At 35.8% G+C, this 27960-nt stretch overlaps 1 protein-coding gene across 3 annotated transcripts in view; it reads right to left on the reverse strand.

The window, feature by feature from the left end:
• CNOT6L (CCR4-NOT transcription complex subunit 6 like) overlaps positions 1-27960 on the reverse strand; it is a 128297-nt gene that overhangs the window by 84447 nt on the left and 15890 nt on the right. For all 3 annotated transcript variants that reach the window (XM_066386957.1, XM_066386956.1, XM_066386958.1), the window contains exons 2-4: positions 10874-10995; positions 8312-8498; positions 5306-5391 (exon numbers count right to left, since the gene is read on the reverse strand). In XM_066386957.1, coding sequence (XP_066243054.1) covers positions 5306-5391; positions 8312-8498; positions 10874-10985 — 385 coding nt within the window. In that variant the 5' untranslated portion in view covers positions 10986-10995. The remainder of the gene's footprint in view (positions 1-5305; positions 5392-8311; positions 8499-10873; positions 10996-27960) is intronic.

The following is a 27960-nucleotide window of genomic DNA, read 5'->3' on the forward strand; positions in this document are numbered from 1 at the left end:
GTGTGCCTTGCAATTCAGATGTGCTCAAGAGAAGCCATAAAGTGCTTCCTTTAAGTGAAAAAGTGAGTATAGTACAATAAAATACTTTGAGAAGACCACATTTACGTAACTTCCATTGCAGTACTTTTATAGTTGTTCTATTTTATTGTTAGTTATTGTTAATCTCTTACTATGCTTAATTTATAAATTAAACTTTAGCACAGATATGCATGCATAGGTAAAAAACAATATATACAGTATAGGGTTTGGTAACATCATTGGTTTCAGGCATCCACTGGGGCAGGGGGGGGTCTTGGAATGTATCCCCTGCAGATAAAGGCTACAATAGTTTAGACAACTAACGTTTTAACCAGTAAAATAAAAAGGAAGAGTAAGAGAATAATAAATATTCAGAATAAGTCATTCAGTTGATACTTAATATAAAATTGGGGGGGGGGATGATGAAATAGCATCAGAGTTATGAAGGAGTAAGATATATGATACACATACACATGCTTTTTCAAGAATGTTAAATGCAGTAAAAAGGGTAGTCCACTGTGTTCAACAGTAAATTATTCATTTATCATTGCTGTATTCTCTATCAACAATATTAGGAGAAAAACAGTTGTTCTGATTGATGTTAAAAGAAACAATAGTATTCTTAGAGACAAAAATAATAGATTATCCCTAGTATAAAAGTGTGAATTGTGAATCTAAGGTTATAAAAAATGACAACCATTCATTATTTTTAGAAAGAAACAGACCTGCCTCCACTCCAAGTCTAGCTGGATGGCGGTTCCAACTATATTTATAAAAATAAGATACAGCATATACATAATCAGGTAAAATATCCCAACAGTTAAATTTCACGTGCATCGTGTTCTCAAGAAAATATTTTTTCATTTCACACATCATTTTTAAAAAAATCATACAGAGAAATTAAAAACATAACACTTAACCATTCATATAATTATCCAATTTACAAAGAGTTAACTGTGAAGGAATCCTAATACCATTTCTGCCATTTCAACCAAGAATGTCAGGATTCTTTCTACTCTTACTCAAGTTTTATTTTTAATGCTCCACTACATGACATAAGCAAATGCAAACAAAACATGTTCATGAACACTAAAATAATCATTGAAGGAGGAAAATAAAATACATGAAAATGTATACTTTATATGGCTGTGATTTATGTTCTTTCCTGATGAGCACAGAATAAAATGTTTAACAAATACAGTATATGTGACTTTCGTCCTCTGAATTCAGAATAAACCCCTCTTGTTATGCTATGCCAAAAGAGAAAATTATACAAATTTCAGTCTTTACATAAATTGAGTATGACTTTCATTCCAAACTAATTAAGATAAGATTATGAGAAGAGCAAGTATTTTGGATTAATACATTTTATTTAGAATAGTTATACTGATTGGGTATAGTTCATATTTACTGTTACAATGTTTTCCCTCTTATAATCATATAATATGTCAATGTTGTTTTATACACTCTAGTAGTACCTGACAAGTCCAGCTAAGGTTAAGGTTTACTCTATTTAAAACCATTCTTAAAAAAAAAAATAAGAAAAAGACAACAGAAAAAAAATGGTGTTAATTTGAAATGCTTCTTCTAAATGGATAAGGTCCTAGAACTATACAATATTCTTAGACTGAGTCACAAAGAAGTGGAAAACCTAAATTAACCCATAAGCAGGGAGAAAATAGAAACAACTATCATAAATCTACTTAAAGGTCCAAGACCAGGTGGCTACACTAGTTAATTCTACCAAACTTTCATAGATGATTTGGTACCTATCCTTCTCAAAGACTTACACAGATGTGTCCCTAACACATTTTATGAGGCCAACATAACCCTGATTACCAAAACCTGGCAAGGATAACACAAAAAAAGAAAACTACAGACCAATATCCTTTACAAATACAGATGCAAAAATTCTAAACAAAATATTAGCAAATTGAATACAACAATACATTTAAAAAATAATATATCATGATCAAGTAGGATTCATTCCAGGAACACAGAATGGTTCAACATATATAAATCAACCAACGTAATAATACAACATACCAACAAAACAAAGAACAAAAATCATACGATTATATCAATAGATGTAAAAAAAGGCATTTGATAAGATACAATATCCATTTGTTTAAAACACTCAGTAAAATGGATATAGAAGGAAAGTACCTCTCTCTCCACTCTTATTCAACATGGTACTAGAAGTCTTAACTAGAGCAATCAGGCAAGGGAAAGAAAGAAAAGGTATCAATATTGGGGAAAAAGTAAAGGTATCTATCACTTTTTGCAGATGACATGATCCTGTATAAAGAAAACCCCAAAGGCTCCACCAAAATGCTATTAGGAACAAAAAGCTAATACAGTAAAGTCACAGAATATAAAATCAATATACACAAATTTACTGCTTTCCTCTATGCTAACAATAAAACTTCAGAAAATAAACTGAAAAAAATTCCTTTTACAATCGCAACAACAACAAAAAAATAAAATATCTAGGAATAAACTTAACAAAGGATGTGAAGGACCTATATACTGAAAACTACAAAGCATATTGAAAGAAAAAAAAACACAATGAAATGGAAAAATTTTTCAAGTGAATGATTTGGAAGAATCAACATAGTTAAAATGGCCATATAACCCAAAGTAATATAGTATATAAATTTAATGCAACACTCATTAAAATCCCAAGGTCATTTTCTAAAGAAATAGAACAAAAAATCACCAGGTTAGTATGGAATCATAAAAAACCCCAAATAGGCCCTAGTCGGTTGGCTCAGCGGTAGAGCATCGGCCTAGCGTGCGGAGGACCCAGGGTTCGATTCCCGGCCAGGGCACACAGGAGAAGCGCCCATTTGCTTCTCCACCCCTCCGCCGCGCTTTCCTCTCTGTCTCTCTCTTCCCCTCCCGCAGACAAGGCTCCATTGGAGCAAGGATGGCCCGGGCGCTGGGGATGGCTCTGTGGCCTCTCCCCCAGGTGCTAGAGTGGCTCTGGTCGCAACATGGCGACGCCCAGGATGGGCAGAGCATCGCCCCCTGGTGGGCAGAGCGTCGCCCCTGGTGGGCGTGCCGGGTGGATCCCGGTCGGGCGCATGCGGGAGTCTGTCTGACTGTCTCTCCCTGTTTCCAGCTTCAGAAAAATGGAAGAAAAAAAAAAAAAAGAAAAAAAAAACCCAAATAGCCAAATAAATCCTGAGAAAAATGAAACTGAATGTATCACACTACCTGACTTCAAATTATACTATAGAACCGTAATAATCAAAACATCATGGTATTGGCAGAAAAAACAGACATACAGAGCAATGGAACAGAATTGAGAGCCCAGAAATAAAACCACGTGTCATCTATAGACAAATCACCTTCAACAAAGGAGCCAAAAACACACAATGGAGGAAAGAAAGCCTCTTCAATAAATGGTTTTGGGAAAATTGAAAAGCCAGAAGCAAAAGAATGAAACTTGACTACAGTTTTTACTGCACAAAAATTAATTCAAAATGGATCAAAGACCTACACATGGCCCTGGCCGGTTGGCTCAGTGGTAGAGCGTCGGCCTGGCGTGCAGAGGTCCCGGGTTCGATTCCCGGCCAGGGCACACAGGAGAAGCGCTCATCTGCTTCTCCACCCCTCCCCCTCTTCCTTCCTCTCTGACTCTCTCTTCCCCTCCCGCAGCGAGGCTCCATTGGAGCAAAGATGGCCCGGGTGCTGGGGATGGCTACTTGGCCTCTGCCCCAGGCGCTAGAGTGGCTCTGGTTGCGACAGAGCGACGCCCCGGAGGGGCAGAGCATTGCCCCCCGGTGGGCGTGCTAGGTGGATCCTGGTCGGGCGCATGCGGGAATCTGTCTGACTGTCTCTCCCCATTTCTAGCTTCAGAAAAAAAAAAAAAAAAAAAAAAAAGACCTAAACATAAGATCTGAAACAATAAATTACATAGAAGAAAACATAGGTACTAAACCCATGGACCTTGGCCATAGAGAACAATTTAAGAATTTGACCCCAAAGGCAAAGTAAGTAAAGGTGAAAATAAATGGGACTATATCAAACTAAAAAACTTCTGCAAAACAAAAGAAACAGACAAAACAAATAGCCAACCAAATGGGAGATGATATTTGCAAACAATAGCTCTGTTACAGGGTTAATATCCAAAATATATGAAGAACTCAAAAGCTCAGCAGCAAACAATCCAAGTAAAAAATGGGGAGAGGACCTGAACAGACACTTCTTCCAAGAAGACATACAAATGGCCAACAGATATATGAAAAAATGTTCATCTTCACTAGCTATTAGAGAAATGCAAATCAAAACTACAATGAGATACCACCTCACACTATTAGATTGGCTATTATCAAAAAGGTAATAAGTGTTGGAGGGGCTGTAGAGAAAAAGGAACCCTCAATTCATTGCTGGTGGGAATGCAAATCAGTAATACCATTATGGAAAAAAGTATGGTGGTTCCTCAAAAACTTAAAAATAAAACTACCATTACTCAGCAATCCCTGTACTGGGTATCTACCCCGAAAACTCAAAAACATTGGTACATAAAGACACATGTGCCCCCATGTTCATTGCAGCATTATTCACAGTGCCCAAGACCTGGAAACAACCAAACTGTCCCTCGACAGAGGATTGGACAAAGAAGATGTGGTACACATATACAATGGAATACTACTCAGCCCTAAGAAATGATGATCTATTGCCATTTTTGATAACATGGATGGACCTTGAGAACATTATACTGAGTGAAATAAGTAAATCAGAAAAAGCTAAGAACTATATGATTTCACACATAGGTGGGATATAAAACTGAGACTCATGGACATAGATAAAAAGTGAAGTAATTACCAGGAGGAAGGGTATGGGGAGGAGAGTAAAGAAGAACAAATATATGGTGATGGAAAATGATCTGATTTTGGGTGATGGGCACACAACACAATCAACAGCTTAAATGCTATAGAGATGTTGACCTGAAGCCTATGTACTCTTATTGATCAAACTGACCCCATTAAATTTCATTTCTTCTAAGAAATATTAGTTTTATAAAAAAATTAAAGGTAAAATATAAAAACAAAACATTTCCCCACAAAAGTTTGTTAAAATCATGGCAGCACGTTGAAATCCTGAAGCTCAATTCAATACGAAAGAACCATTTTTCTTTCAAGAGAAAGTATAGTCACATTTTCAAAATAACACTAAAACCTGATCTATATTTTAACTTAAATGGTCTTTAAAAGGCTCAGAGTACCTCAATACTGAGCGTAATGCTACATTTAAAATAAAAAAAAATAAAAACACTCACCTTTCAAACCTAGAGTTTGTAGCTGGAAGAGCCGACCAAGTTCATAAGGCAAAACCCGTAACATATTGTTATTTAAAAGCAATTCCCTGTTTTAAAAAAAAAAAAAAAAAAAAGTTTTTTCTGTTTTAGTTGAATTTATCAAGGTTTATTAATATCTACAATTATTTTCTTAACCTTCCTTCTAAAATACAGTGACTGATGTTTGCATTCAAGGCACATTTCTATATACTTATCTAAAACTGTTGTGTAATATTAAAGTACTACAGAATGTGTAACTGCCACAACTTTTAACAGTGCTTCTATAATTTACTCATTCTCTATCAGATTATTAAAAGTGTAGGAATTGTATATCATTTTCAAGCTAAATCCACTCTCTTTTCTCTCTCATCCAAATGCCTATCAGATCAGAGTGACAGATATCCTTAGTGCCCAAAGAAACAGATATCCTTGAACCTAGTCTAATTCATAGGAAAAAGTAGATATTTTTTTCAAAGTTCAGGATTTAACTATAACTAATAACCAATCATTTGTATCAATTTTTTTTCTTCTTTTTCCATGTGAGAGGAGAGGAAATAGAAACAGACTCCCGCATGCACCCCAACAGGGATCCACCAGGCAAGCCCTATCTGGGGCTGATGATGCTCTTTGTCCATCTGGGGCCATGCTTACAACCAAGTTATTTTTAGCATCTGAGGCGGAGCCGCCACAGAGCCATCCTCAGCTCCCCGGCCACTACACTCGAACCAACTGAACCATAACTATGGTGGGGGGGGGGCAGGGAGAGGGATAGAGAAGCAGACAGTCACTTCTCAACTGTGTGCCCTGACCCCTGAACTGGAATCTAACCCGGGACAGCTACACGCTGGGCTGATGCTCTACCACTGAGCAAACCAGCCAGGTCCTGTATCAACTTTTATAAGTGATTACAACTACAATCCACATCAAAATACTATGATAAGCCCTGACCAGGTGCTCAGCTAGTTAGAGTATCGTTCTGATACACCAAGGTTATAGGCTTGATCCTGAGTCAGAACACATACAAGTATCAACCAATAAATGCATAAATAAGTGGAACAATAAACTGATGTTTCTCTCTCTCTCTCCTTCCCCTTCCTCTCTCTCTAAAATCAATAAAAAATAAAAATAAAGATACTATGATAAACAGTCACTGACAGAACATAAACATTAAAAGTAAAATATAGGATAGTATAAATAATATGAAAGCATAGATACGGTCTGACTGTATGATTGTAAAATTATGCATAAACTATAGAAAAAATAAACAGCCCTCTCATTAGATGACTAAAAGTATTTTAAAAAATAGAAAACCGCTTGACCAGGCTGTGGCACAGGGGATGGAGTGTCAGAACTGGGACGTAGAGGACCCACGTTCAAAGCCCCAAGGTCACCGGCTTGAGCGCAGGCTCATCCAGCTTGAGCACGGACTCACCTGGCTTGAGCACGGGGTCACTGGCTTGAGCGTGGGATCAAGGACATGACCCCATGGTCACTGGCTTGAGCCCAAAGGTCGCTGGCTTGAGCCCAAGGTCACTGGCTTGAGAAAGGGGTCACTCGCTCTGCTGTAGCCCCCCGGTCAAGGCACATATGAGAAAGTAATCAATGAACAACTAAGGTGCCGCAACAAAGAATTTATGCTTCTCATCTCTCTCCCTACCTGTCTGTCCCTATCTGTCCTTCTCTCTGTCTCTCTCTGTCAAAGAAAGAAAACCAACAAAAACATACTGTAATGGGATGGTAAGAAACAACATTTTAAAATAGTATGTTTAACTTTAAACATATGACAAAAAATATCTTAAATTACTACTCAGAGCCTGACCAGGTGGTGGCGTAGTGGACAGAGCATCAGACTGGGATGCAGAGGAACCAGGTTCAAAATCCCGAGGTCGCCAGCTTGAGCACGGGCTCATCAGCTTGAGTGCAGGGTCACTGGCTTGAGTGTGGGATCATAGACATGACCCCATGGTAACTGGCTTAAGCCCGAAGGTTTCTGGCTTAAGCCCAAGGTCACTGGCTTGAGCAAGGGATCACTCACTCACTCTGCTATAGCCCCCAGATCAAGGCACATATGAGAAAGCAATCAATGAACAACTAAGATACTGCAATGAAAAACTGATGCTTCTCATCTCTCTCTTTTCCTGTCTGTCTGTTCCTATCTGTCCCTCTCTCTGTCACAAAAAAGAAAAAAAAATTACTACTCAGGATATAAACAATCAAAAAAGGCAATCCTTGTTTGTATTGGGAATGTTTATAATACAAGGTCTTAAGATTTCTACAAAATTTTCTCCTATAAAGACATTAATAAAGAACCCTGAAGGACTAGAAATAAATCCATTTATCAGGTGTTAAATTTCCTTAACAAGTTGTAATATAAATGTTGTTATATAAAACAGTGATGTTTCTAAGTTTTATAATAAGCACGTTATATTTTCCCAATTATTTCTGATTAGTCTTATGGTCATATACTTGAGCCTAAAGTTTAGCTCTACCCCATCTAAATTCTGTCAAAAAAACTTGGTAATAAAAATTCACTTCTAGCCTGACCAGGCGATGGCGCAGTGGACACAGTGTCAGACTGGGACTCAGAAGACCTAGGTTCAAAACCCCGAGGTCACCAGCTTGAGCACAGGCTCATCCCGCTTGAGTGCGGGCTTACCATCTTGAGCACAGGGTCACTGGCTCTACTGGAGCCCCCAGTCAAGGCACATATGAGAAAGCAGTCAATGAACGACTAAGGTGCTGCACTGAAGAATTGATGCTTCTCATCTCTCTTCCTTCCTGCCTGTCCCTATCTGTCCCTTTCTCTGTCACAAAAAAAAAAAAACACACCTCACTTCTAGCTAGAAACCTTCAAATTTAAAGGCTTAAACAATTTATATCATTTGATCTTGGAAACACATATTGAAATCCTACTGTAAAATTAGTAACATCCCATAATTTTCTTGTCTAGTAAATTTCATATTCTGAGTCATATCTATATTTCCTCACCTGAGAGACACCATGTTTCCTAGTTCTGCTGGTAAACTTCTGAGTTTATTGGATGACAGATCCAGGTAAACCAGATTATGAAGCTTGGCAATATCAGGTGGAATGCGACTAAGTAAATTGTCATTTAGGTGCAGCGCTGTCAAATGTGTCAAAGACCAAAGTGATGAACTTAAGCTCCGCACTCTACCTAAAAGGCAAAATATTGAAGCATTAAACTCTAGGCCCAAGACAAAGGCTGAACTACAAGAACTAAAAAGTAGCAGAAGAGCCTTCCAATATATACAGATATTGTATCTTTGACATTTTAATTTTATATTTAAAGCCATTGGACTGCTTCCAAACACACTTGACCCTTCTTTAATTTCCAGCCACTTTCACCTGACAACCATTCTTTCTCACAGACCTTCCATGATATTAAATGAGATGTGGCATAATGAGAAGACTCGTGGAATCTGGGTGATCATATGGTCTCAATGAAAAAGCATGAGCTGAATTGAGATTTTGTGGTAGAACAAACATGAATTTATTTTTGAGTCATAGTCCTAACAAAACTATTTCTCATATCGTCCATAAAAAATTAACAATGCAAGGTTTACCCATTTCTAGGGCCTGGACTGGTCTATAAACTTAAACAAATAATAGTTACTATGATACAGAACCAACCTTAGATTAACCACCAGGAAAACCATTTAATACCCCCCCCAAAGAGACATCCTTCCCCAGCTTTCTGATGTTACAATTATACATTAACTCTGGTTTAACATTTTCCATTAAATAAACATACTCAAGGAAATAGTCAACCATTAAGTTTTACAAAATCAGCTTAGAGCTATCGTGGAACACATACTAGAAAGTCAGAAGATATGGTTCAGAGTCCTGATTTTTGCCATTTATTAGCTATATAAGACTGGGCATATAACCCAGCCTCAGCTTTTACAAAATGTGATATTATCTTAATAATTTATATTAAATGATTTTATAAACTTGAAAAGGTAAAATAGTATTTTAATTTTGTATCACTTTTTAAACGATTTTGATTTTAAAAACAGTGGAAGGTAGAGAGGACACAAAATCTCAAAAGAAAAATGTTACTTTTCATGTAGCTATTGAGCAGTAAACTCAAACTTAGATCTTCTGTCCAGGGTTCTTTCTATCACAGGTTCCTTCATGCTATCTATAATCAGGTTTAAAATGCCAACTATGATTTTGCATTTTAATAGGAAAACAAAGTTTTCAAGAGAAACTTACTTCAGTTTTACCTGGGGTTTAATGGAATGGTTTCACAACCATGGGCAATTTTGCTTCCCAAGGTACTTTGGCAATCTGGAGACATTTCTGGTTTTCAAAAATAAAGGAGTGCTGCTGGCATCTAGTGGGTAGAAGCCAGGAATGCCGCTAAACACCCTACAGTGCACAACAGTCCTGAACCACAAAGGATTGTCTGGCCCTAAGGATCAGCACTACCAACTTGAGAAACCCTAGGTTAATCTAATAGGATTTGCTCACATTTCTTCTTCTGATTACCTATCTACGCTGTTATCTTTTTAGTTAAATGTAGAGGTAATTCTTGCTATTGACACTATAACGTGGGTTCCAAATGAAAGCCTACTGGGGAAAAAAACTATAGTTTATAATCAATATTGTATCAATTCATAAAAGAAAAACAGTATCATATTCAATTTTTAATCAACTTCTGACTGTAATATTTTTTTGTAATAATTTTAGATATACAGAAAAGTTACCAAGATAATACAGAGTTCTTTTATACCCCTCATCCAATTTCCCCTACTATTAGCTTCTTGTATTAGCATGGTACATTTGTCAAAACTAGGAACTAACACTGGTACACTACTATTAATTTAATTTAGATTTTACCTATTTTTACACTTTTATGTTCCAAGAGTCAATTCAAGATACCACTTGGCATTTAGTCAATCTGTCTCCTTAGTCTCTTCTGGTCTATGATAGTTTCTCAGTCTTTCCTTGTTTTTCTGACCTTGACAATTTTGAGGACTACTCATTAGGTATTTTGTAGAATATCCTTCAGTTGTTTGTCTTATATTTCCCATTATCAGACAGGAAATATAAGTCTTTGGGAATCATATTTAATTTTACCAAATCCTAAATATTTAAGGTCACATAACACAGCTCTACATTTGTTAGAATAAACAGATAGCTTCTAGATTTCCAACTACTCTGCCAACACTGGAAAGATAGGAGGATGGCAAAGATTTCAATTGCAAACATAATTACTCTGCAATAGCCAAAACAAAATCTATTAAATCAAAAAAACCTAATTTTACTTAGAAACTACTTTCAATGTCTTCAATTCCAGATGCCAACTCTGGCTCAAGGTATTAATCTCAAAAGATAGGATATAAACAAATATACTTAGCTATAGATAAAACATAAATTAAGTATTAGTATCCCTGTGTTTTATACCTGTATTTTCCTGGTTAGTTCATCTAATTAAAAATGTACAACAAAGAAATAAATTTAACAATAAAACTGTGTTCATTATTACTATTATATCATGAATAAAATGCTTCAGGTTCTACTCACCCGAGATTTCTAATTCTGCCCAGTGAGATTTTTTCCCATTGGCTACCTCCTCTGCTGACATGATGGTATAAATTTTGCGAGGATCTGGAGGATCATATTTTTCCTTTGGCATCCCTATTAGTCTGTTAAAAAAAAAAAAAAAATCATTAGAGTCTTATAGAAAAAAAAGGAAAAAATGGGATAGTAAGTTTTCTTTTTGTCTCCCCTTGCCAGGCTACTAAGTCATTTTATACTAAAAATTCTCACTAGAAGAAAAACACATCTTAGGCTCTTGCAGGAACTCAGTAAAAAATGCACAGGGGAAAATTCAAACAAGAAATAACACTGACCTTCACAATGACTATTGTGGTTGCTTCCCATTCATTTTACCCCTTCTTCTTCATTTAGCTGCCTTGCTTTCCAAGACAGGCTGACTCTATCAGTTTTCTGAATGAACTCTGACTAGTCTAAGAGAGTCAAAGAAATCCTACCCTCCTTGCCTCAGTGATATTCAGATACCCCATAACTAATACAATCAGCACATGAAATTCCCTTAGTCACATAAATTAGTTCAGAAGTATCTAACAATCACAAGACTTAAAATTCTTCTATTTTTACAGGAGATGCAGGTCTCTCTATCCTGCTGATCATAAATGAAGGAGAATGCTATACCCCAAATTGCTGTAGGCAACTGTCCAACAACTATAAGGAAAGCCAGCCATTGAAGTCAAAGTCTAGAAAATAGAGAACAAAAGCCAGATTTCTCACCAATCCATACCTGCAGTACTCCCAAACACTGGGTTTTATGGATATACAAAAGCTAGCACATTATGCTTGTTTGAACTAGTTTTAATTGTTTCCTGTTATTTGTAATAAAAGGCTTACTAATTAGGATGATCATATATATCTTGGTTTACTTGGGCCAGTCTTGGTTTTTAACTATAGTTCTTATTAGTATCAGTCCTTTTCACTCTCAAGTGTCCAATTTGGATGATGAGTTAAGTTACATGGCCACCCTAATTGAAACTAACATCATACACTCATACAATTAACAAAGTAATCAATGAATAATCAAGAGTGATGACATAAAAGTCCTCTAGGGTGCATGTAAAATAAAACACATGACAAATGGCCCTAAAAGTAACCATTCAAGGGGTCCAATACAAGAATTACCACTTGGTAATTGGTAAAAAAAAAACCAGTTCAGATCTAACAAGAACAGGAAATAACAAAGCCCTGAGCTTAATTAAACCGTGTATTATATCAGTAAATTGCCTCATAGTATTTATATAAAGTTAATTCTTTGCTTATATTTTCACATACATACACAAGCACATATACACCAAAACCAAGTGTCAAAATCTGGGAGTGTTTCTAAGTAAAATCAAAATTTACAACTCAGTGAAAGTTAATTTCAGGTGGTCTGAAATTTTTTATACATAGAAAAAAAATTACAAGTATTCCATCATGTTTCAAGAAATAAAAGCTAGAGTACAAAATTACCCATACTATAATTTGCCCCTATTTCTGACCGTAGTCATTCTTTTCCCCTTACTAAAAGGGGCAAAGAAAGTTTTCCAGATTTGTTTATCTGTTAATAGTAATTAGCTTACAAGTTTCTATGTTAAACCTTTATGCTTTAATTTTATCATACAACTTGGGTAATCTAAATCATATTTCCCATAATTGTCCCAGATCTTCAAACAGCAAAAAGAGTAAGATCATTTTCCACATGAGAAAAACTTGATTTCTATCACATTAACCTATGTGAAATACCTCTGAAAATGAAAAATTTAAATAACAAGGTTTTCAAATTCCTACTATGCACCATAGACCACGTCTCTCTGTGGGTACATCTGCATACCAATATAAGGGTCTACAAAAACACAAGATCAAAGCCAAGATCAAAGTTAAATCAAACAGATCAAAATCCAAAGATATGCTACAAATCCATCACCTATAAAGAGGACAGGTAAAAAACAAAGACTACAAAATTTGCAAAAACATGTTTCATTAATTTTAGATTCTTTTCATAAAGCAAAAAAGCATAAAGCATAGGATTAGAGGTCATTTTTATTTGGTTGTTTTAATCAGGGGCTCCCACTAGATGGTACATTTTTAAGGGCACTGTGAGTTATTTCCATGTGGAGGCATAGACTTTTTATATCTCTGTACCACATAGTAGATACTTAAATGTATTCATGGAATGATCATGTTTTATACTCCTAAAATCTACCACCTTCCACCTACTCTTCCCATTTCAGAGCCAATTAACAGTTAATGCTTTTCTAAAAATTAACCTCAAGAAACAATAATAAATCCACATGTTCAATTTCCCTATTTTTAAAATCTGTTCTGACCCTCTAATTCTAATCTTGAAACAGCTACTAGACCTGGCCAGTTAGTACAGTGGTAGAGTGTCAGCCTGGCGTGTGGGGGTCCTTGGTTTGAACACAGGAAAAGCTACCATTTGCTTCTCCTCCCCTCTTCCCCTTCTCTCTCTCTTCCTCTCCCACAGCCATGGGCTCAAATGGTTCAAGCACATCAGCCCCAGGTGTTGAGGATGGCTCTGTGGGGCCTCTGACTCAGGCACTAAAAATAGCTTGGCTACAGCACACCCCAGATGAGCAGAACATTGGCCTCAGACGGGGGGGGGGGGGGGTTTCACCGGGTGGGTCTTGATGGGGGCACATGCGAGTCTACCTCTCTATCTACCCTCCTCTCACTTGGAAAAAGAAAAAAATTAAAATTAATTTTAAAAAAGAAACAGCTACTATATAAAACTTTTTAAATATTTCACAAGTTTCCATAATTATAAGTCCATTAAAATTTACAAAATCTGTTTCTGCAAAACAGATCCATAAAATGTTTACCAATGATATAATATGTAAAAACCAAAGTAATATTAATACTGTTGTGTATGGGGTCAGAAGTCTTTTGGATTTAATTAGGAAGCAATAAAAATACAGGTTATCTAATTCCTCAACGTGAATCTAGAATGGATAGTCTGACTGAACTTAAAACATTTTTCATTTGGATTAAGTAATTTAGTAGAGTATATCGTTCCAACATCACAATTGTCAAAAAATAAGGTTTTCCAATGTGCCACTAAAACCTTGGAGAACTCAAATTTAGGAAATTAGTATTATTAAACCAATAAAAACAAATACTACACTTGATCTTAACCAAACAAAATGAACAACGAACCAAAGTGGAGACAGACTGACAGACTCACACATGGAGAGCAGGTGTATAGCTGTCAGGGAAGGGCGTGGGGAGACTGGATGAGGAAGGTGGAGGGACAGACCAAAAAAAAAAAGGGGATCATGAACACAGACAACAGTGTGGTGATTATCAGGGGAAGGTGGGAGGTAAAAGAGGGGATAAATGATGATTAATGAAGACTTGACTTGGGAGCGATAAACACACCATACATGTACAGACATGTGTTGTAAAACTGGCACATGATACCTGTATATTTATGTTAACCAGTGACACCCCCATAAATTCAATTTTAAATAATTGATGTTATTGAATCTTCTAGCTTTATTTTCCCTCAGTTCTTCAGCATCAACCACTTTGGAGGCATACCACAAAAACCTACTTTAAAATAACTTAAAATATGAAATAATAATTCAAATCTCTAAATGTGACACTGATGTAGTTTCATATATACTGCTCACAAAAACTAGGGGATATTTCAAAATGAATATGAAGTGATAAAATCCCCTAATTTTTGTGAGCAGTATATAGGTCATTCCAAGGCTTAAAATACTGAGTGATAGACACTTTTTATCCAAGAAATAAAAATGTTTTATTTTGGAAAGCATAGCAGCTACTTCCTCTCCTAACCTCTTTTTCAAATTGATGAAAAAGGCAGAGGGGTTGTTTTTGTTTTACCATTTAAAAAATGTCTATTTAGTACTAAATAAAATTATACTGCCTTACCTTTAAAAAAAATTAAATAACTAGGAGTGCTCCAAAGCATTTCCTTTCCCTTCTGCTTTCCAGGATGAGAATTATTTTTCTTTGTCTATTATTATTATTTTTTATGTTGCAATTACAATTTACATTCAATATTATTTTGCATTAGTTTCAGGCATACAGCATAGGGTTAGACTATCACAATTCACAAAGTGGTCTCCAATATTTCAGGTACCTACTTGGCATTGCATATAGTTATTACAATATCATAGACTATATTTCCTATGCCAAACTTACATCCCTGTGACTATTTTGTTAACTACCAATTTATATACTTCTTAATTCCTTCATCTTTTAAATCCAACCCCTCAACTCCCCTCCCCTCTGGCAACCACAAATCTGATCTGTTATCTATGACTCCGTTTCTATTTTATTCATTTGTTTATTTTTAAAAGGCAGGCTTTGACTTAGTTTTTCCAAGAGTTTCTAATTTCTATAACATCTTACATCAGTTCCCAAAGGATCCTTTCATTACATCAACATAATTTATACTGGGGATCCTGATTATATAACAAAAAAAAAAACTAAAAGCCCTTCTCAACACAACTTTTTAAACTTCCCATTTCAACACTATGAAGAAATATTCCACATAGCTCCCCAAATACTAATCACGAGAGCTTCTTTGAATCTACTATCCTCCATTCCTTGAACTTTAGCCTATCACACAGCCCTAGATTCTAGCACAAAATCTCTGAGAGTAACCGTCAGTCTTAGAACAAAAGAAAACTACTACTTCTTAGGTCCTACACAAACTATACTGAAAGGAAAAAAGTTTTCATCTCCATCACTGAAGGAGCCCTGGAAAATTTTAAATTTGGAGTTTTCAAAACCAAAATAAAATACATGATAACTACATAACATGCCATTTTAGTGAATAACATATTACAAAATATATATGAAATACAGCCCAAATATACTATTGTTAAGAAATCCCAAATCTCAAGTTTTATATCTGGGGGTAGAAAAAATAATAAATTATGTATATATTACATATATAATTATATTATATTATATATAGTATATATATTATATATTATATTATATTATTATATATATATTTATATGTATTATATATATAAAGTAATCTGAGCCAAATCAGAGTAAACTGTTAAAGGCTAGAACTAAATTTTTAATATTGGTCATCTGAAGCAGCTAACTGAAAAACACAGCAAGCTCTACAATGGATATAAAGATAGAAGTCCTTATGGTGTTAAACCACAGTTTCCCTCCCAGTACCTAAGATCTATATTTTAGATCACTATATCTCAGTCTATATTCAGCATATTATTTCATTTTTTTATTATTTCTAATTTTTAATTACACCTTACATTCATTATTATGTTATTAGTTTCAGATGTGTAGCATAGTGGTTAGACATATACTTGACAAAGTGTTTTCCTCAATATTTCCAGTACCCACCATACATAATTATTACAATTCTGACTATATTTCCTATGCTGTATTTTACATCCCCATGACTATTTCATAATTACCAATTTGTACTTCTTAATTCCTCCATCTTTTTTCACCCAGTCCCCCAACCCCCTCCTCTCTGGCAACCATCAGTCCGTTCTCTGTATCTATGAGTCTGTTCAATTTTGTTTATATTGTTCTTTAGATTTCACATATAAGTTAAATCATTTGGTATTTGTCTTTCTCTAATTTATTTCATTTAGCATAATACTCTCTAGGTCTACCCATACAGTCACAAATGGTAAGATTTCATTCTTTTTTATAGTTGAGTAATATTCCATTGTATATATGTTCCACAATATTTTTATCCACTCATCTATTGATGGGCACTTGGGTTGCTTCCGTATTTTGGCTATTGTAAATAACACTGCAATGAACATAGGAGTGCATATTACTTCCTTTTGAATTCAGACTAAGAAAGTATGCTACAACCATCAAAGAGTGCTTCATAATGAACCAGACTTCTAACTCAATGAATCCAACCCTAAAATATAAGTCATTAGACCTGGACTTATTTTCCTAGCAAAATAATAACTTATGTTCACACACAAACTGTACATAAATGTTTGAGGCAACTTTATTTATAATCACTCAAAGCTGGAAACAAATGTCCTCCAACTGATGACTAAACTGTGGTTCAGCCATACAATGAAATACTACTCAGCAATAAAAAGGACTGAACTATTGATACACACAACATGGATAAATGTCCAATGAATTAAGCTAAATCAAAGGACATCTTGGTTGCTTCCAAGTTTTGGCAATTATGAATAAAGCTGCTATAAATATCCATGTTCAATTTTTTGTGTGACATAAGTTTTCAATACATATGACCAGGCAGCATGATTAATGTTTGGACCATAGGGAAGACTATGTTCAGTTTTATAAGAAATTGCCCACCAGCAATGAGAGTTCCTGCTGCTCCACATCCTCACTAGTATTTGGTATTGTCAATGTTTTGAAATTCTGATTATTCTAATAGAAGCGTAGTATTGTTATAATTTTGCAATTAAAAATTTAAAGGCATTTGACATATTTAAAGATATATGTAAATCTTTCACATTTTAAAAAATAATCTTTTTCATATTCTAATAACCTAGCATGTTGTCAATACTGTTATATATTACTTACAGACATCTGAAAATTATCAAGATAAGTTAACACTCTTGTACTATAAAAAAAAAAGATGAATAAATTGATAAAAAATTCTACCAAGAAAGGTAAATTAAAAATATTCAGATTGACAAAATTAATGAGTTATATAAAGAGCTGTGTCCATTTAAACATTCATATTTTCTTTGATCAAAGGCAACATATTTAAGCATTTTTTTGAAATGTTTAGTTATTATTATAAGCTTAAGATCACAGAAGTATACTATGACATATAATTTCTCTAAGGTATTCATATGTTGCACCTATAACATTTTTCTTAACTTTTTTCCATATTCTGGTTAAGGAAATTAACCTGACTTTATGCTTGGGCATCAATTTAAGCAAGAAATGTAGGGTATTTTCTTCTATAAATCACTCATATACACATAATAATATTTTAAAAATCACTTGGTATTATGAAAATATTCTGATAAGGCAAACCATGTCTAAAGGAAATGTTTTAATTTATAGATTAAAAACCATATTTTTACCAGAAAATATACACATACACACATACATCTGAGCATAAAGATTTTACTCGAAAGTATGTTTTAAGAATTTACTACCAATAATATTGTTACTGTATTTATTCTTTAGTTTTTCAATAATTTTAATGCAAATAAAATACCCTGGGTTACTATTTCTTTTTTTCTAAAGAGCCTAAAGTTCACTTATGACTGACTGACTGCCTAAGGACAACAGACTACCTCTCCAAGCAATAATTTCCTTTTCTGAGTTAGAAAACAATTCCTCCTCTGAATATAAGAAGTGAAATCATCAGTAAAATATGTGATTCTCTTGTTTGTTCTTTTTGAAACCAAAGTGCATTGACATACCCGCTCCCCCCAAAATAGGTTAGGCTTGGGTGTTATCCACTGAAAACTTCCCTAGATGCCTAAATCCATGGCATCTATATAAGCAAGCATGAATTTATTTTTAAGCTATCAGTTTGAGCAGTCACAGATGCTCTATGGACCAATCCCAGTAGCAGCAACTAAATCAAGTTGCTATATGCTAAAGTGAAAATATGAGAAAGACCCAGAGAATAAAACTAGTACCTGTCTAAATTCTAAATACTAATAAAATTGTCATGGCTTACTCAAAGAAATACTAAAATAACAAACTTCATTCTCCTATCACAGCACATAATGAAGTCCCCTCTAAAAGAAGTAGTTCTCAGGCCCTGGTCGGTCGGTTCAGTAGTAGAGCCTCGGCTCTGCATGTGGATGTCCTAGGTTCAATCCCTGGTCAGGGCACACATGAGAAGCGACCATCTGCTTCTCTTCCCCTCCCCCTCCCACTTCTCTCTCTCCCTATAGCAGTCAGTGGCTCTTTCAGCCTCAGGCACTGAGGATAGTTCCATTAATTTGAGCATCAGCCCCACAAGGGGCTTGCGGGGTGGATCCCGGTCAGGGCACATGCAAAAGTCTATCTTCCTTCCTATCGCTAAAAAAAAAAAAAAAAGTAGTTCTCAACCAGGTATGATTTTGCCCCTCGGGACATTTGGCAATGCCTAGAGACATTTTTAGTTGTCACTACTTGAGGGAATCCTACTCACTGTATCTAGTAAGTAGAGGTTATAGATGCTGCTCAACATCCTACAAATGCTCCAACAGACCTTCACAAGAAATATCTTGCTCAAAATGTCAATAGTACCAAGGTGGAAAATTCCTGCACAAAATGACCTAAGCATGAGTCCAGAGTATAATGGATGTTAAACACATGTTTAGGAAGTCAAGCAATACTGGGGGAGGGGGGTTAGAGAGGGAAAGCACATGATAGAGGGAAAGGGGAAAGTCAAAGGTATGAGTTCTGTATAGCCACAAGTTCTTAACCAAAAAAGACAACCTGACCAATTAAAATTGTCTCTAGGTACTAAGATAATCAAATAGCTATATCACCAAAGGCTGAGCATCTCAGCGATTTCTAAGTGGAGACAAATAACAAGTTATAACTACCATTCAATTAGCACCAACTATCTGAAAACATTATTCATATTGTTCTACCTGTATTAATTCACTTAATAATCACAACTACTATAAGTTGTAGATATCTTAATTATCTCTCTTTTAGAGAAGTAAAGAAACATCTCTGGTTACATGGCTAGCAGCTGGCAGACCTGGGATATAACCCAGGGAGTGTGATTGTACAGTCCCAGTCCTATCCAATACATTATACTGCCTCACATGCTGGACCTGGAAAAGTCTTAGAACAATGTGTTGAGTGTTCACCCCCACCGAAGTAGAGTCTTTGTTCATCACCATTTATCCCCCTATACATACCTCTCCACCCTGGCAATCACCACACACTGTTGGCCATGTCTATGAGTTGTTTCTTTCTCTCTTTTTTTGTCCTTTTTTTTCTCAATCCCTTCACCCACCTCACCCAGCTCACCCCTAACAGCTGTCAGCCTGCTCTCTGAGTCTGTCTCTATTTTGCTTGTTATTTCATTTTGTTCATTAGATTCCACATATGAATGAAATCATATGGTACTTGTCTTTCTCTGACTGGCTTATTTCACTTATCTCTACTGTAGAGAAGCACAGGGAACTGCAAATGTAAAAGCTAAAATGATAAAACATCTAGAAGAAAACACAGAAGAAAATTTTAGTGATCATGAGTTTGGCAAAGATTTAAAATAACAGAAGCATAGTCCATAAAACAAAAAAATGGATTAAGTTGACCATCAAAATTAGAAACTTTGCTCTTTGAAAGACATTAAGAAAAAGAAAAATATCTACAGAATGAGAAAAGTATTTGCAAATTATACAACAATAAATGAGTATATAGCATAAACAAAGAACTCTCAAAATTCAAAAAGGAGAATTTTTTAAAGCACAAAACATTTTGACATATACTTCACCAAGAATGATATATGCATATAAGCATGTAAGCTTTTCAGTGTCATTAGTTATTGGGTTGGAGAATAAGTTCGTAGCGTTTTTATATTTTCTTTTATTTTACAACGATTTGTTTGCTGTTTGGCAAAGGGTAAGTATTCATTCGATAAAACTCTTTCTGCTCTACAAAACTATGTTAATTGTATTTTTGAGTTATTTAATTTTTTATTAGTTTTGAGGCTTAGAAATGGAATACCCAGGAGGCAAAAAATCAACATTTTTGACACCTGCTCTTCTTTGCTTTTCATCGAGGTCAAAAAGCTGCCGAAGCAGCCTGGGACATTTGCGACGTGTATGGAGAAGGTGTCATAGGCGAGTCTACAGCACGGAAATGGTTTGCAAAGTTCAAAAATGGCAACTTTGACGTCGATGACACGTGCCGCAGCGGAAGGAACTGGGAAATGCTCAAAAAGAATGCCACGGTCAACAAGGAGCTCTACATTGCCCAGCTACACCTCGTGAATGAGGCTATTCGACTGAAAACGACATGGTCAAACCATACTCCTTCATCACAACGCCAGGCCCCATGTTGCACAAGTCGTCAAAGCCGTACTCCAAGAGCTCGAATGGGAGGTCCTTCAGCATCCGCCGTATTCTCCGGACCTTGCACCAACCGATTACCATCTTTTCCACTCCCTGTCAAACCGTCTGAAGGGCGTTACCTTCGATAACAAAGAGGTCCTTAAAAACTGGCTCAACAACTTCTTTGACACCAGACCAGGCGATTTTTGGCGGAATGGCATCAACAAATTGGTCGAGAGGAGGGAAGAGGTTGTAAACAGCAATGGCGAATATATAATTAACTTATTGATATAATTATTGTTTTTTGTTTAAATAAAAGTCTTCGGTAAAAACGCTACGAACTTATTCCCCAACCCAATATTAAGGAAATGAAAATTAAACCATAAGATACCATTACACATCTACCAGAATTGCTAAAATTTTAAAAACTGACCAGGTAAGAATGTGGAATAATTGGAACACTCATACAATGCAGATGAGAATGACATATAATACAAGTTTGAAAAAGTTTTGCAGTTTCTTAAAAAGTTAAATATATAACTATGATATGACCCAAACATTCTACTCCTAGACATTAACTCCCCCCAAAACGAAAATATATGGCCACTCAAAGACTCAATTGATCCCAAATGTTCTTAGTTTTATCTGTAATAGCCCAAAACTAGAAACAAGCCAAATGTTTATCAACAGACTAACAGATAAAATGTGATAAGTACAAACAATAAAATATTACTTGGCAATAAAAAGTAATGATCTATTGATACATGTGACAAATTTCAAAATAATTGTGCTGAGAAAAAAACAATTTTGATAATTTCAACAAACTGATTCATAGGCAAATTGACTTCAAGAAATTGACCTAGGCCCTGGCCGGTTGGCTCAGCGGTAGAGCTCGGCCTGGTGTGCAGGAGTCCCGGGTTCGATTCCTGGCCAGGGCACACAGGAGAGGCGCCCATTTGCTTCTCCACCCCTCCCCCTCCCCCTCTCCTTCCTCTCTGTCTCTCTCTTCCCCTCCCGCAGTGAGCCTACATTGGAGCAAAGATGGCCCGGGCGCTGGGGATGGCTCTGTGGCCTCTGCCTCAGGTGCTAGAATGGCTCTGGACGCAACAGAGCGACGCCCCAGAGGGGCAAAGCATCGCCCCCTGGTGGGCATGCCGGGTGGATCCCGGTTGGACGCATGCGGGAGTCTGTCTGACTGCCTCCCTGTTTCCAGCTTCGGAAAAAATGAAAAAAAAAAAAGAAATTGACCTAGAAGTAGGGGAGTTAAGGAGTAGAAGATCTACACAAGGTCTTCATTTTAAAACAGCTCTAACACAACTCCTATATATTAATAAGATGGTAATACAATTATCACTTTTGTTCATATGTATAGCCCCATGTATAACTCCATGGAGACAAGTACAGTCCTTACTAGCAGGATATACGGATAGATACTTTTATATAGAAACCCAGGAATATGCAAATCCTAATTTTATACCCCTAATACACTGAGTCCAAGTAACCTGAACAGGTACAAAATGACTCAAAAACAGTTCATTTTTCTGACACAGGAACAACATGTGTAACCCCCATTACAGTGCAGCTTACTATTCAACAAACTTAGAGATAACAAATGGGAAACCATTTTCCATTTCAATAATGAATTCTCCTCACACTAGTAAGTCCTCTCTTCATTTCCTACTTCAGTCACTATTACAGACACTGACAAAATAAGAAAAGTTGTTTTGATTTTTTTATTTGTACTCTTGTCCTTCAAATTCTGTCAACCTAATTCCATAGAGTTCATGTCCCTCTGAAAAAAAAAAAAAGCTAAGATATCCAGGTAAGCAAGAAAAAAGCCACAGAATAAGAAAAAGTGTCCACCGTTATGTTCTCAAGATGTTATTATACAGTTAAGATCAATCCAATACATCTGGCATGTGTTCAAGGATAAACATACAGTCACTTGTCTATTCTCCAGCATTCTCCCTAACATACAGACTATCAAAGGTCGCTGTATCTAACTGCTGCAAATTCTCCTTTGAATTCCTCTTTCCCTCTATAATTAACCTACTAAAGTTAAATGAAAGAGGGAGAAACAAAAGCAAGGATGCCTACAATTTAAGATCAGAAAGCTTACTGCAAGGATTTTCCTGAAATTGCTAATCTATAACAAGTATTGCCCGAAGAAAAGTATTCTCCTAAATCACTTGGCAGTGCAATCTGGAAAATGAGTAAACAAGAATCCACAACACAGTCCTTCTTCAAACCCACCTGAAATAAAAACATCTTTGCTGTTATAAATTCAAGAGAAAAGCTACTGCTCACAAAAATTAGGGGATATGGGAACATGCAAATACTCCAGTACTTTCATCAACTTTTTGTATAGTGCATTTTCACCAATGAAATAAAAGTTGGTTTTGCATTCATTTGCATAATAGAACTTTCTTTGGCTTGTTGTTTGCTTTTATGATGTTCTTGTTTAATAAAAAAAAATCAAATGCTTCTTTTTTTTATCACTTCATATTCATTTTGAAATATTTTTGTGAGCAATGTACATTCAGACCCAAATTGAGACAAGTTGCAAGGGCGGCTGTAAAAGGGTCACAGATCATTAGGTAAACCACATTGTTAAAAAGTAAGCATTTCATGACTATGAGAATTTCTATCACTCCAAGTAACAAATCCACTAGAAAAAAATGGATTCAGTCCAAGATTTATTCTAACACTTCATACAAAATAAAGTATTTCATTGTTTTCCTTCTCCTACCTTCCAATTTCAGGCTCTGCCTCTCTAGTGGTATATAAAAATCAAAAGTTGAGTAATATTTCACAAATATAATGTCTTAAAACTTTGTATAAGCAAAATATCATTTGTATATAAACTAAGAATGTTGCATTGCATCAAGAAAATATAAACAGTAATTCAAGAAACTGGTTTGTTACTAGAAAAGTGAACTTAATAAAATCTAAAACTAATGATTTAATTAATGAATCACTTTTATAAATAGCTTTTCTATTGTTTTAAAAACTAACTGCATTAACTCTTTGATACAAAGTTGACTATGAGAGTCAGAGTAAGCATAGCAGTCTCATTCTTCTGACCTGTATCAGGTAATAAAATGCTCATGCTTCAGCATTAGATGTACAGGCAAAATGTACATAAAAAGGTATTAAAACTAGTTTCCTTTTATCTGAGGACCAAGGTTTAGAATTTGGAAAAGCCATATCTAAATCTGTAAGGCTCCATTAAAAACTGGTGTAAAACAGAAAAACCTTAGTAACTAAACTCTGTCTGGGATAAAATTCGATAAGACACAAAGAAAAGCTCCATCCAGGAAAAGGTTCTAAGGTGCCAGTAACTTAATTATGAAAGAATTTAAAAGGCAGGCCCAATGCTGACTCACATTGATCCAAAGCAGATACCATTAAACAATGGAGCTAATCCTTAACATTTTGGCATGAATAAATGCCTAATGAGAGTACCCACACTACTCATACACATGACTGCCAAGAAGGTGGTGCTTTGTACAGAGCGGAAAAGGTTTGAAGGGAAGGGGTGTCAGCTTTAAAATAGTTCCTAAAATAGTTGCTTACAAGGATGAAGAATAAGAGAACTTACAAAGGCTTTGAATCAAGCTTGGTTCCAGGAAAAGGATACTTTGGCCCCAAGTGAAAGCAAAAACCAGCCATTGTAAAATACAGATACCCAGATTTTGTCAGCAGAAGGAAGAGTATTGTTCACCATTTCCCACAAAGGTAGCAGAGCCTTTAACTTGGGATTCCTATTTTTTCCTGGCAGGTAGATACTCTAAAAGCAACAAAGCAAACTAAATATAAAACTCTTCTGAATTTCAATCCTACAGTCAAAATGCCAACTTTACAAACTCATCAAAGGTCACAGATGAACAAATGTCCTGTTTTGTTACTTAAACTCATCATCTTCCTCCTGAGCTTACCAATACAGAATTTCCTTCTTGTTTTGGGGCTGACAAAATGAAGACAGTATACTTACAACACACTAGGAACAAAAGCAGTTACCCAGAGGCAAGGAATAGAATGCGATACCATATTCTGAAACCAAGTTGCACATAATTCATATTTATTATTTTACCATTTGAAAAGAGCTAAAGAAATATTTCTAACAACTTTTATGTTGTGAATTAAGATTACTTTTATTGTATTATTTATTAATTAGTTGAATTTATTGGGATGACACTGGTTCACAAAACCATACAGGTTTCAAGTGCACAACCACCGCCCCAAGCAAAGTCTCTTTCTGTCCCCATTTTCCCACCCTTTCCCCATACCCCTTTCTCTCTGTCTATAGCCACACTGTTGTCTGTATCTATGTGTTATATTGAGATACATGTATGGTTTTTGGCTAACCCCTTCACCTTCTTTCATCCTGTCCCATCATCCTTGCCCCTCTGAAGCTGCCCATCATCTGTTCCATGTGTCCATATCTCTTAACAATGTTTTAAAACTTTATTTTTAGGTTGTTTTACAAAAAGAGAAATGTAATGCTATATAAGCATTTATCAAAAATCCATTATTTTAATTGTTAGAACTGTGTTGCCTGCCCTAAAAACTTTACCATCTATGAAAGATGAGAAATGTAAACAACCACTACTATAATGTAAACATTTATGAACTTCCCATCTATTTTTAAAATGTATTTAATAAAATTGCTTTCCACAAAAAATATATTAACACTGAAAAATATATATAATACTGCTTACAAATAATTGTATTTAATAAAGAAATGTGTAAATTTCATAAAAGCTACAGAGAATAAAATTCAATTAGAGCAGTTCTAGACTAGGTTGATGATTAACTAAAATGTGCAAAAATACTGTAACTCATAATAGTAAATAAAAATGGCTTAAGTTTGTGTACAATTTATACACAAAATATGAATATACTACATATGTGTTACTATTGCTATCCCTATCCTCTTACTAGCATTCTAACAATGAGAGAAAAAGGTAATAACTTACAATTATTTCTCAGAGATATTATGATGAACTACATGTTGCATATGCACATATTATCCGATCTTCCTGTATGTTATATAGCTTTATTTAATCCGCATCCTATAAAATATGCTCTCTCTGTTATCACTCTAAGATTTACAATTACTAAACTAATTTTCAATCCTCCTTTTAGTCAGTATTCATCCTATATGGCTTCTCTGGTTTTGGAAACTGAGTACCGCCCACTATTTCTTGAAACTTGACCCCCCCACCCTTATCTTCTGAATCAGATTTTAAATTGGCTGAAGGAAGAGACTTTATACCTGGAAGAGAGAAGAAACTATGCACTGAATGCCCATTCTCTATCCAGATACTACTGTTCTGGATGATTTGCATGCATTATCACATTTAATTTCATTAAAATTATAAACTATATATTATTAATTGTCATTTTACTTATGCGGAGGTTGAAGTATAGAGTTATGAAACATCTAACACCTCATAGGTAGTAAGTGACTAGAATGGAATTTGAACATGGATAAGTACAACTACAAAATCTAAACTACTAAACCATTACAAGTTTAATTTAGAATTGCTAGAGAAAATAAAAAATAATTATAATGGAAGAGTACAGAAAACTTTTGTAAGCAAGGTAAACCCTAAAGAAAAAAATGGTAGATTAAATATTATAAAAAATTTTAATGTCCATAAGGAAATAGTAAAGTCATAAAACCAAAAGATAAAGAGAAAACTGAAGCAAAAAGTCTCCACAATATTTACAATGGACAATAAGATAATGTTTTTAGGCCCTGGCCAGTTGGCTCAGTGGTGGAGCGTCGGCCTGGCGTACGGGAGTCCTGGGTTCAATTCCCGTCCAGGGCACACAGGAGAAGCACCCATTTGCTTCTCCACTCCTCCCCCTCTCCTTACTATCTGTCTCTCTCTTCCCCTCCTGCAGCCAAGGCTCCATTGGAGCAAAGTTGGCCGGGGCACTGAGGATGGCTCTATGGCCTCTGCCTCAGGCGCTAGATTGGCTCTGGTTGCAACAGAGCATCGCCCCCTGGTGGGCATGCCGGGTGGATCCCGGTCGGGCGCATGCGGGAGTCTGTCTCACTGCCTCCCCGTTTCCAACTTCAGAAAAATATATACAAAAAAAAAAAAAAAAGATAATGTTTTTAAAATGTAAACAGCTCACCTGCAAAAAATGAAACTAGACCACCAACTCACACCACTCACAAAAATAAACTCAAAATGGATAAAAGACTTAAATGTAAGTCAGGAAACCATAAGTATCCTAGAGGAAAACATAGGCAATAAGCTCTCCGACATCACTCGCAGCAATATATCTACTGATTTGTCTCCACGCGCAAGGGAAATAAAAGACAGGATAAACAAATGGGACTATATCAAACTAAAAAGTTTTTGCATAGCTAAAGACAATATGAACAAAAACGAAAGGATTCCTCAAAAAATTAAAAATCGAACTGCCTTTTGACCCAGCCATCCCACTTTTAGGAATATACCCCAAGTATACAATAGCACAGTTTGAGAAGGAGAAAAGCAGCCCCATGCTTATGGCAGAATTGTTTACAATAGCCAAGATATGGAAACAGCACAAGTGTCCGTCAGTGGACAAGTGGATTAAAAAGTTGTGGTACATATACCCAATGGAATACTATGGGGCCATGAAAAAGAAGAAAATATTATTTTTTGCGACAACATGGATGGAACTGGAAACTATTATGTTAAGTGAAATAAGCCAGGCAGAGAAAGAAAAATATCATATGACCTCACTCATATGAGGAATCTGAGAACAATATGAACTGAGGAGCGGAACAGACAGAGGCGGGATCAAAGGATCCAGAAGGAAAGCGGACAGAGGGAAAGGGGATGATAGGATGATAGGCTGGGACAAGAGCAGAAAAGCAAATCCTGGAGGGAAGGAGGGAGGGATTTATGGGGAGGGAGACAGGGGGGATATACTGGGGAACACGGGTGATATTAGAATCTATGTAAACACAATAAATCAATAAAAAATAAAATAAGCCTGACCAGGCGGTGGCGCAGTGGATAGAGCACCGAACTGGGATGTGAAGGACCCAGGTTCGAGACCCTGAGGTCG

Source organism: Saccopteryx leptura, chromosome 5 (genome assembly GCF_036850995.1).
Source record: "Saccopteryx leptura isolate mSacLep1 chromosome 5, mSacLep1_pri_phased_curated, whole genome shotgun sequence".
Classification (NCBI taxonomy): Eukaryota; Metazoa; Chordata; class Mammalia; order Chiroptera; family Emballonuridae; genus Saccopteryx; species Saccopteryx leptura.